The sequence below is a fragment of the Fukomys damarensis genome, unplaced genomic scaffold (assembly GCF_012274545.1).
Source record: "Fukomys damarensis isolate Sample0158 unplaced genomic scaffold, DMR_v1.0_HiC HiC_scaffold_30, whole genome shotgun sequence".
In the NCBI taxonomy this organism is placed as follows: Eukaryota; Metazoa; Chordata; class Mammalia; order Rodentia; family Bathyergidae; genus Fukomys; species Fukomys damarensis.
Window position 1 is genome coordinate 66,554,070 of NW_022900942.1, and position 11,524 is coordinate 66,565,593.

An 11,524-nucleotide genomic window follows, 5' to 3' on the forward strand; every position below is an offset into this window, starting at 1 on the left:
TGGCAAGAAAAACCGAAGAGCAGTAAATGCTGATAAATAGTATCCCCCCCCCCAAAGCCTACGTCTCTGATGGGGACAACTCGAGGTCTCAGTTAATCTGCTCATGTGAAAGGAGTTGCCTTTTCTAATTCGGCTTTATTTAAATGTAAAACCGCACACCTGAAATCTCCAAGGCGCTTCCCACAGAGGCCCAGACCCTGGGCTGCTTGCTGGGTTGACTGGATTGGATGGGCCCAGCACCTGGGTGCCTTTGGGTCGGAGGCGAGGGAGCCGCGCTTGCTCTGGTACAAAACCTGTGCGCCCCTGACACAGACCGCGGTTTCACAGGCGGGGCCCAGGAAATGTAAGCAGCCCTTACTGGAGCTGTGAACGGAGCCGCTGTGAAAACTGCTCCTCCGCTGGGCTCTGTCCGTGCGCTGAAATGAGCCGGGCCTTGTGCGGTGCATGGTCCGCGTGGGCGGGGCCCAGTTCCGCAGGTGGGGTCGTCCCCGCTGACCCAGGCTGAGTGTGTCAGGGTTGGCTTTCCCTGTGAGGTGTCGGTCTCCCCACTCAGGTGGCCACGCTTGTCGCCGAAACGCCACCCGGGAGGCCGAGGCCGGTGTAGGCACCTCCTTCATACAGAGCATGCGGCCTTTGCACCGTCCGCCAGTTCGGCAGCTGGCACAGGCGGTGGCGTACACAGAGGGCCAGTGTGCGTTTTCTCTGGTCTGCACCCCTGCGCCAGGTGGTGGCAGCCTAGTCCTGAGCTGCGGACCCCTGAGGGCCCGCGGGGCAGCCAGGCAGCCCTGCTCTTGCTCCTCCTGCATCTGCGCCTCCGCTTGAGGCCCGAGTTCTGCCTGTGGGCACATGCCGGGGCCCAAGGTGGCCCAGCCAGCCTCCCTGCCCCAGACCCAGACAAGGTGGGCCCCAGGGGTTCACTTGCTCTCCCGGCAGCAGACCCTGGCTCTCGGGGCCGCCCCTCTCCCACTGAAGGTGCTGAAACCCGGCTGTCCCCGCAGGTGGCGGAGAACCAGCAGCTGTTCGGCACCCTCAAGGCCCTGCTGGAGGACTTCCGCTCTGAGCTGTGGGAGGATGAGCTGGCCCGGCGGCGGCTGCAGCAGCAGTATGCCAGCGACAAGGCCGCCTGGGACGTGGAGTGGACCACGCTCAGGTGCCGCCTGGAGCAGGTACCAGGATAGGGCTTGCTGTCCGAGTCGGGGTACAGGGAGAGCAGCGCCCCAGGCCAGGAGATGGGGGTGGGGTGGGCGGCTGTGTGGCAGCTACGGGTCTGCTTCCAGGGCCAGCCCCTGCCGGCCCTGAGGTCCCCAGTGCTTCCAGACCCCTAATATGCACATCAGGAAGCAGATGTCCAGGCATCATTGACCCATCTGCCCCTGACGAGGCACCAGGCTGAGCTGACCAAATTCTAGACCAGGGATGCAAGAGCAGGCTGCGGCTGGGGTCCTCTGAGCAAGGTGGGCACACGCTGCTTCAGACGCCTCACAGGATGGCAAAGGCTCGGGGTCCCTACCCGGGACCCACCATCAGTTCCAATCCACTTCCCACATCAAGGGAAACTGAGCCCAGAAGGAAGAGCTCATGTCAGATCTCGAGCCACCCAGCCCCGGGGCAGGAAGAGAGCCCAGAGTCCTGCTCCCTCCTGCGCACCACCCAGGCCAGCAGCACCCCAGCCTCCCCCGAGGGTTTCTCCCCTGGGTTTCCTGAAATGAGCTGCAGCCTCCTTGGGTCTGCTGCTCAGGGCTTGCCCTGCCCCCGGGTCCTGGGGAGGAGCTTCTGTGTGAGTTTGATCTTCACTTTCCTGGGCTCACCATGGTAAAGGTTCCTGTGGACTGCCTTGGTCAGCAGAGAAGAAAATAGCAGAGAACAGAGTCATGGCTTTGGGCAGCCTTGGGCAAAGAGGCCACAGGCCCATTGCTCTCCTGGAACCCACGCCTCCCAGCACTGCCAGCTGGCCCGGGACCCCACCTGCTCACCTGCACCTCACCTGGCCCGGCAGTATGCTGTGGGCCGAGCCCGTGTGCCGGTGGAGTCAGGGGCCAGCATGCCACCCGCTGGGCACCGGGCACACAGCAGCCGGGGCTGGCGCTGGGAGATGGAGCAAGGCTGCCTTTGGCCAAGCCGCCTCTCCTCATATTTAAAGATGTGTGTGCAGGACACTGGGTCGGGAGCTAAATATTTTCCAAGACAGACGTAAGGAGCTAAAGAAGGGAGGCATGATCTTTGATGTGAGCCAGCTTCAAAACATCTCGTCTTTGTTGGGAACCTGGTGTCCACCTGCACATGTGCCACAAATAAAGGCTGGGAGAGTCAGGGCACACCAGAAAGCGGGGCTTGGACTGAAAGCCCCAGCCAGGTGGTGCCAGGTGGGCTCAGATCTGCCAGGAGGTTTCTTCCACATGTGCGACAGGGAGGATGCGAATGTGGCCTGTGCCAGCCCATCTGTCATTGTCCTGCTTGCAGGCTCTACTGAAATTTCAGTATTTTCTCTCAGTGGCTGAGCCCATACAGTGCCATTTCCCCAATGTGTGATTCCTTCAACTGACTCCCAAGTCAGACCTTGTGCATGCGTAGGACACAGCTTTCTCCAATAGGCTCGGCATGTGGCAGGCCACCAGGACAGGCTGTAGTGGGCAGTGGTGTGGCAAGAGCCCATGGGCCGTGCCCCTTAGCTGGGGGCTCAGGGAGGCTGCACGAAGGTGTCACAGGCAGGTGGGCCACCACATGCAGGAGTACAGGGCCCGCGGGCCCTCATGAGGGAAGGCGCATGGCATTCCACTGGGGCACAGGGAGGGCTTGCAGTGGTCCAAGCTATAAGCCTGATTTGTCCTGGGGCTTAGATCTCCTTCTTACGTGGTTACTCTGCCTGCAAGGCGGAGATGAGTCAGAAGCCGTAGAAGTGGGTGCATGGACGAGCCTGGGCCCGCAGGCTGTCCTCAGGAAGCTGCCTGGCGGGGACAGGGAAAGATGCACTTTCTCTCTGCACGCTGAGCTCACGCTGCAGAGCCTCGTCCCACCCTCAACACACTGTGTCCCGCCAGCCTTCACCATAAGCGTGACTGCAGGTGACAGGGCTGCTGGACAGGAGCTTCTGGTCTCCCCAGATGGCCAAAGGGGCCAAGGCACCTGGACTGCAGAGAGGAGGCTTGGCAGCTGAAGGCTCTTGCAAAGGAGCAGGTGACTTTGACACGGTGGGTACAAATCTGAAAGAAACACAGAGTAGAAAGTAACAGATGCCACAGGCGGTCAGGAGCCAGTGTGGCTCCCAGGTTTCTAGACCGTTGTCCAGGTGACAGTACCTTCACCAAGAGAGGGTAAGAATCCCAGCACTCAGGAGGTTCGAGACCAACCTGGGCTACATAGTGAGTTCCAGTTTAGTCTCAACTACATAGTGAGACCCTGTCTCAGAGAAACAAACAAACAAAAAAGAGGAGGCTGGCTTTGAGCTGTCGCAACAGGTTCTGGGACAGGGCTGGTGAAGATGTTCACAGCCACACAGCAGGGACGTGGATGGAGAAGTCTGTCATGAGTGCCACACAAGCATCACGGTCCTCGCTTGAGCTACGGTAGCCATGTCTTCCTGTGGTGATGCGTCAGTCACGTGTGTGTGCCATTGCTGGGGAGCTTCATGCCACACGTGGCTGTACCTCGAGAACACGTGGGTGCTGAGGGAGCAGGGACCCCGAGGAATCTCCAGGACTGTGCACAGAGCAAGAGAGGCCCAAGAGACTCTCGTCCCAGGAACCTGGTAGAGGAAGGGAACTCTGAAATGAAGAGTCTGGGAGCTGCCCAGTGTGTCGGTGCTTTTGGAGCTCAGGTTAGATTCGGATTTGGGGAGAGAAGGGTGTTAAACCTGGGCTCCAGGAAGTCACCGGAAGCTGGCAGCTCTGGGCATTGGGGTGCAGCCGACAGGTGGAGGAGATGTGCGGGGACTGGGGACCAAGTGTGATCAAGAAGGGAGAGGCAGACGGCAGCGGGACAGCAGCCACCAAAGATGCGGCTGCATGGGCTGCAACAGCCGCTGTCACCCAGGACACGTGGAATCTTCGCCCATGGTGGACGCAGCTTCCCTGTCCATTCCTGCATTATCTTCCCCAAAATGAAACACGGTTTTATTCTCCCCAAATACTCAAGTCTTGGGCCAGCAGGTCGAGAAGCATGCCGCCGGTTCACCTCGCTGTGTCCCAACCCTGCCTGTGTCTCTGGCTTCCTCCAGCGGTTCCTGCCGGGCCAGACCAGGTCCCCTCCCTCTGCTTCCTCTCCAAGGAGCTCCATGCTCCACGCAGATGGGGAAGGGTGTTCGCTCCCTCGCAGGGCAGAGGTTCAGCGTTAGTTCTCTGCCTTGAGCCCCTGTAGGCAAGAACTTCCAGTTCAAACGAGTGAATCCTTCACAGCCTGAAGCAAGTAGACAGAGTAGCACTCGCTGGCTTAAGACCAAGCAGGGGGTTTCGGAGCAGTCGTAGGTGTCTAACTGGCTGGGTGTGGCAGTGCAGGCCTGTGCTCCCAGCACTTGGGAGGCTGAGGCAGGAAGAGCACATGGTCCACAGTTCATCTCTGCTTCCTCCATTTCCCTTCCCTCCCTCCTCTTGGTTCCCCTCCCTTTTGCAAAAGATCTGTTTCCCATTATCTATTGTTTTGCTCTTTATTCATATCATTTCTCATGTAAGAGGATCCGTGTGATATTTAGGTTTGTGTACAGATTTGTTTCACTTACTATTATGGTGTCGAGGTCATCCATTTCCCTGCGAATGACTCGTGTATCTTTCTTGATGTCAGAGCAGTGCTCCACGGTGTGTGAACACCACCTCTTTATCCGTTCCTCTGCTGATGCACATATAGGCTGCTTCCAAGACTTAGCTGCTATTGATTGTGCGTCTGTAAACCCAGGTGTGCGTGGACCCCTGTGACGCGGTGTCCCTACCTGTCTGGAAGACACCCAGAAGGGAAGAGCTGGCTCGAGTGGACTCTCTAGTTCTTTTCTGAGGACCCTCCACCCCGAGTTCTGTAGGTTGTGTTCCCGCCAGCAGTGCAGAGAGCTCCGTTTTGCCCCACAGCCCTTGCTCATGGTTGATTTCTTGGTGACGGCCGTGCCTTCTGGGCTCCGATGGAATCCCAGTGGCCAGTGGTGTCGACCGTCTCCTCCATGTTGTCATGGGCCATCTGTGTGTCCTCTTCTGAGAGGTGTCTCTTCGTTTCAGATGCCTGTTGTTTGATGGGACCTTTTACTTTGTGGGGTGCCAGTGCTCTTAATTCAGCTTTAGAAGTGAGGTGTTTCCCCCGTGGGGCTGCCCCGTCTGGCTTCCATGGTGTCGAGCCGTGAGCTCTGCGTGCGCAGCACCCCGCTGGCTGGGAGGGCCCCTGAGTCTTCCTCCTTGCAGCTGGAGGAAAAGGCGGAGAAGAGCCTGGGCGAGCCGGATGCCGTGGCGGAGAGCAGGGGCGCGCTGAAGAGGGAGCGGGAGGCGCACCAGAAGCTGCTGGCCGACAGTCACGGCCTGGTCCTGGACCTGCGCTGGCAGATGCACCACAGCGAGAAGAACTGGAGGCGCGAGAAGGTGGAGCTGCTCGAGCGCCTGGACCGCGAGCGGCGCGAGTGGGAGCAGCAGCGGCAGGAGCTGGCCTGGAGGATAGAGCAGGTGAGTGGCCCTGCCTACCCAGCACGGCCACGGACAGGCGCTCGGGACAGGAGCAGTGCTGCTTGAGGGCCTCCTGGGGAAGAGGCAGAAATGAGAGAATTTCTAAGGTGAGTGTGGTGGTACGTTCTGGGAGGCCGAGGCAGGAGGATCTTGAGTTTAAGCCCAGCCTGCACAGCTTAGCAGGACCATGTCTCAAAATGGGGCCGCCACCTGCCTCACAAGTGCAAGGTCCTGAGTCCTACCTTAGCCGTAGGTTTTCACTGATAGAAGTTAAGCGAGTCTCCCAGGCTTTCCTTTCACCTCTGAGAATGAGAAGCGGAGGAAGACGCATCTGGTGGTGGTGAGTCTGCTTTGGGGTCAGCGACCCAGGGAGGAGCTGCCGCCTCCTTCTGAGACTGCGGTGTGGAAAGGTGCAGGTGACCAGGGTCCTGCTAGGGGACAGGCACAGACAGAACTCAAGTCCTGCAGGCCGGCAGCCCACTGCTCACGCCGGTGCGGTAGATGCCGGAGTTGTTGTACAGTGACTCCACTGCTGGTTGTAGGAGAGAATTAGTTAACAGTGAACACTGGCTTTCCGACATGAGCCCAGCCTCTGCCCCCAAACTCTCAGCAATTTTCAAGCTTCTGCCGGATCCTGGAACCGGGCGGGACAGTCACAGGCCTGCTCTGCACAGGAGGCTGGCTGCAGGTGTGGGGCACAGACGTGTATGCCGGGGGGTGCGTGGATTTTGCTCCTCAGGTTACTCCTTCACTCGTGCTGCATGAACGCAAACCCTGGCCCCGATGTCTGACCGCTCGGGAAGCCCTGGAACCCGGATTTGATAGCCACCTGCGGGTGGTGAGGCCTTTGATCCATTTCCACTTGGGGAGCACGCGCCCTGTGCTTGCCGGTGTCATCCCGTCCCCACATCATCCCCTCCCGTACAGCGGAGACGGGACAGAGGAGCGAGGGCCCCGCAGCGCACCTAGTCCGTCCCGTCATCACCCGTCTAAGCCGCGTCTGATCGCGGGTGGTTCGGTTTTGTGGGGTCACCGCGCATTCTCTGCAGATCGTGAAGGTCACAGTTCATGCACACACACAGGCACTGCCGCTGTTCTCCCTAGCTCAGCGGAAAGCTCGCATGTCCTCTGTTCTCCTTCCAGTAACTTTCTTAAATCAGCTGCCTTTGCGGCATAAAAGGCCCTTTTAAAACCTGTGACAAAGCCGCCGTTTTCCCCTGGAACGGTCTGGGTAAGGGGACACTCTTGAGGCCCCATGGTGCCCTGCATTACTTGAAATGCAAATCTGACCAATTTTCCATTTACGTGAGAAGTTCCGCGAGCCAGGGTACAGGAGGCTGAGGGTGCCCGGGAAACCCCATCTCTGCAGGCTGCCCGCCCTACACCGCCCCACAGAGGCGTCCAGGCTCAGGGTGTTCCAGCGGCCCACTCCGGCTCCGTTTCAGGAAGCCGGACGCTTACTTAGAAGCCTTCAGGCAGGCTGCTCTTGACTGCCTGCGTTTATTTTTGAGATTCCACTTGCCTGAGTTAGGACGCACTTGTTCATAGCTCTCCCCTGGAGTCATCCTCTCTCCTCCGAGCACATTTACAGCTTCCACTGTGAGTCTTGCATCTTCATTCCCTGCCCAGAATAGCTCACAGATGATCATGTGTCAGAACTGAATTGCACTGACACGCAGGATGAGCAGTGCAGAGCTTTCCCCGTGTGTCTCCTAAGGGTGGACCGCAGCGTTTTCAAGAGAACTGTGCCACAGGGAGGGGTTGAGCTGAAGCCCAGGCAATTTGCTTGTTCCCTAATTTGACCGGGACCCTTCCTCAAACTCCAACATTCAAGCTCCGGCTGCTGGCACCTCCATCTTTCTCACGAAGGAAATAATTCCTTAAAACTTGGGTTCCACCACCTCCAAAGACTGGAATGAGTACGCAAGTGACGGACCCTTGTCCCTGGTCTCCCTGGCTTTCTTCTGGGTGGGTCGCAGGGTCGCAGGTGGTGCCTGCATCCTGCTTGGGGCTCATGGCTCCCATTTGGGCACTGAGATGCTGCGTGTGAAGATGCTTTTGTGAACCCATGGCTCTGTGTTCGTGGCATTGTGCCATTTCCTGGTGCCATCCTAGCACTTGAGGATCAAAAGCTTCACTTGGCCAATGAAGCCAGCCCCGATTGTCACTCCTGTCCTTCGTTTGTGTAACACAGGGTCCAGAAGAGCAGGGCACCTGGGCTCCTTGCCGAGCTCCCACTGCAAGGTCCCCTCCAAGTGGCAGGAGAAGCGGCCAGACAGCGTCATGTGGCCCTGTTCTGTGGGCACAGCCAGACGGCCTTGGGTGGCACTTTTCCTGACACCCTGGCCCACGCAGCCCCTTTCCCAGTGAGCTGGAAACCCCCTGCCTGCGGCTGCAGGTCCCAGGCTCCAGCCCACAGTTTGCTCACTCCTGGGACCTCTGTTTACCAAAAAGCAGGTCTGGGAAGCGCGTGGCTTTTCCATCTCTGACATTCACCACAGGCCCTTGGTTGCTTTTACGACTTAAATTTTAATCCTCTCAGGCAAAGTTGAAGCTGTGTTTAACACCGAGTGGTTGTAACCCTGTGTGATGGGGGTAAATGTGGGATATGCTCCAGAGGATTGGGTTTCTCAGGAAAGCCTGGTTCGCCTTAGAAGAGTACCCCATGGATGGTGTCCCACAAGCATGCCCGAAGCCAGGAGGGCGATGCTCAGAGTCTGAGCCATGTTCAGGTTTTGAAAAGTAAGTGCATAATTTCCCATGAGCATAGTACTCGAAGCTACACAAAAACATACTTTACAACACAGATGAAGGAAAACAACACTACACACACACATTTGGATCAGATGAACTGATTGGGTTTGTGTGGTAAATGCAGATTTTTCTACTCCAAATAAAATTGTTTGTTGTTGTTGTTGTTGTTTTGGTTTTTTAAAACTCGTCTGTGTCGTTCAAGTTGGGCTTGAACTCACTATGTAGCCCAGGCTGGCCACAAACTTGAAGTGATCCTCCTGCCTCGGCCTCCCAAGTGCTGGGATTCCAGGGATGTGCCACAAAATTGTGATTTAAAAAAAAAAAATCATTAGTAACACATTACATTCTGAAGTTAGTTTTGAACTTTAAGTTCATTTGCTTTTCGCTGAGTCTTTCAGACCGACCTGTGTGTCATTCTTCATGTAAGAGATTGGTTGGTCTTAGGAAAACTGTGAGACCAAATAGTGAGGCTAATGATTTCCATTTCTAAAATTCTCAAGTTGCAGAAAGAGAATGGTCCCCGGAGAGGCGGCAGCTTCCCCTGTGATCAAAAAGAAGGCAACCTGCGCCCCACTTCCCACCCCGGAGGACCTCGCGTGCCGCGGCCTGTGTCCGTGTGGCCCTGTGAGGATGCGGACTCCCTGCCCCTTGAGGACCGGCCGCTGTCCAAGCTGAAGGAATCAGACAGGTGCTCGGCCAGCGAGAACCTCTACCTGGATGCCCTGTCCCTGGACGACGAGCAGGAGGAGCTGCCCCCACCCCGCCGGCCTAAGAGGACGCTCCGGAGCTGCCTCCCTGAGGTCAGCCAGCTTCTGCCCTCTCTGGGCAGCCTCACTCGTGGACTGCGCTAGTTAATCACACTAGTTGACCTCCCTGGTTAACCGCTGCAGGCCCTGAGCTCTGTGTGATCTGTGCTCCCTACGTCTTTGCCCTGGCCGGGGCTCACAAACCCCACCCCATTGTCCTCCACTGAGGGAAGGGCTGGAGGATGAGTGGCCCCGAGTGGCACACGAGGGAATAAATGACTCCGGAAGCCGCTGCCCAGTGCTTCCTGAATCCTCGTGCTGTTTTCTGATTCTAGGAAAGTAATAACTGCAAAAGTCCTGTATTCCGGGAAACTCCCTAATGCTTGCAAGTAGCAAGTACTGCCAAGACTGCCGTACCCTACATCTCTTGTTCTGGGCAGAAATGGAGAAAATCCAGTACTGAACACCCTGTGTAAATTAGGTTACCAATTGCTGCCTTCAACTATAGAATGCAAGTTGTTAGTGACATTTTTCTGGTTATGTGGATTTTAAAGCCTCATCTTGAAGACCGCTGCTCGGAGTCATTGCTCGCGAGCCCTCTGTGCCCAGTACTTGGCCCCAGACACACAGTCCCTAGAAGAGTTTGTGTCAGCAGCATTGCTGCAGCCTGGGGAGATCACGCTTACTCGAAAGGCTGGAACCCGGAGGGGCTTTGGAGTCAGATCTGCACAGATTTGGGGATATTTGATGTCTGTGATGAGGTCCAGCCCTTCCCCGCACAGCCCGAAGGCAGCTTACACAGCTTCCTAATCGTGTCCCTGAGCCAGCTTTCGGGGTGTCAGCTCCCACAGGTTCTAGTGTGGGAGCTTTTGGACCTTGCTGTGGGGTCGGGTTCCAGAGCAGAGAGGACGCGGGCCATGCAGATGCTGTGTCCTAGCCCCAGCTGTGTCACAGCAGCCAAGGAAGCACCCCCTGCTGGCACTCATGTCCTGTGGCCACCCCAGGCTCCTCGCGGGTGGCCCTGTGGCTCTGCCCTCTGCAGGCTCAGCCCCCACTCCTCCACACTGAGGGGATGTCTCGAGACTGCACCTTCGATCCTGAGACGGGGTCCCACAGGCTGCCGGAGCAGATCGGGGTGGAGGGCACCAGTCCCCCAGGCCCTTCTCCACCTGCCCTCACCTCACCTCCCCTGCACACAGCCAGGTTGTTACGAGCGGCTCTGAGCCCCGAGGCGGGGACTCCTCCCCTCCTTCATACCAGAGTCTCTCCCATGCTGAGCTGGCCCTGCCCAGACCCCACCAGTGCCAGCCCCTCGTGCACTGTGGGCTGTGCCTGCATCTCGGTCCCGCAGGAGGCTCCCTCCCACAATGGCCTCGGTGCATTTTTAAATGCTGTCTTCCCAGGGAGCAGAGTGGAAACAAGGCTCCCCGGCATCCAGAATCACCTGATTTCAGACAAACTTATTTATTTCTCTTTTGCAGGAAGAAGAAAATCACAAGAGAAACCTTCAGAGGTAAGTGAGGCTGACCGGAACCCCGGGTCACCAAGACATAGTCCTCAACCTTAGAGTGCCCCTTGCCGGTCCAGCCTGGGCTCCACCTTGTTACCGTTTGCTGTATGAGGGCATTCTCTCTCGGGATCAGCTGCAAAAGGGCAGTCACTGTCTTCTGGATGGCCCTGCAGTGAGGGTGTTGCCGTGGGTTGTGTTGAACGTCCAGTTGGAAAGCTCTGGTGTAAAGTTTGGAAGAAGTCTTTTGATACAGGAGACATCAGGTCTGCTGTGTTTAAAAGTTCCGCCAGGAGGGTTTGCTGAATTCTGGGCGGCGATCCCTGAGGAAGCACCTGGGCACCAGCGCTGGCCTCACTGTCCTCAGGGTTCCGTGCTCTCCCTCTGGAAGCCCTCGAGGGAGCCTGGTGTGGTCTGGAGCTGAGGCGTGAGCCCTCTGTTCCCCGAGGCGGCGGGTGCGTGTGTCCCAGGTGGGAGCGGTCCAGCTGCGGTCGCCACCTCAGCCTCAGCCCGTCCTCTTTCCCAGCACCCTCCATGTCCCCTGTGGGTGGGCAGGCTGCTCAATCCCAGCAGCCCTTGGTGGGGCAGATCAGTGCCCACCCAGCAGCCCTGGTGCCTGTCCCGGCAGAGGAAGGCGCTCAGCGAAGCCTTGTGAGGTGGGAACGTGTGGCATCCCAGTGCCGGCATGTCCGGCGTATCCGGAGTCCACGCCGGATCCGCTCGGTCGGGCACTGCATGTCCGGCGTATCCGGAGTCCACGCCGGATCCGCTCGGTCGGGCACGGCCTGCGAAATCCAGTCACTGCTTAGATTTAGCTGTCCTCATCCTTTGGTTGCGCTCAGGTTTCCAGGGAGCTTCTCTTACCTAGGGTATTAAGGAGAAATGTG

General features: G+C 57.8%; 1 protein-coding gene across 1 annotated transcript in view; it reads left to right on the forward strand.

Annotated features, from left to right (window-relative positions):
- Mtcl1 (microtubule crosslinking factor 1) overlaps nucleotides 1-11,524 on the forward strand; it is a 79,450-nt gene that overhangs the window by 61,682 nt on the left and 6,244 nt on the right. The window contains exons 11-14 of the mRNA XM_033757420.1: nucleotides 999-1,166; nucleotides 5,376-5,630; nucleotides 8,885-9,184; nucleotides 10,612-10,643. Coding sequence (XP_033613311.1) covers nucleotides 999-1,166; nucleotides 5,376-5,630; nucleotides 8,885-9,184; nucleotides 10,612-10,643 — 755 coding nt within the window. The remainder of the gene's footprint in view (nucleotides 1-998; nucleotides 1,167-5,375; nucleotides 5,631-8,884; nucleotides 9,185-10,611; nucleotides 10,644-11,524) is intronic.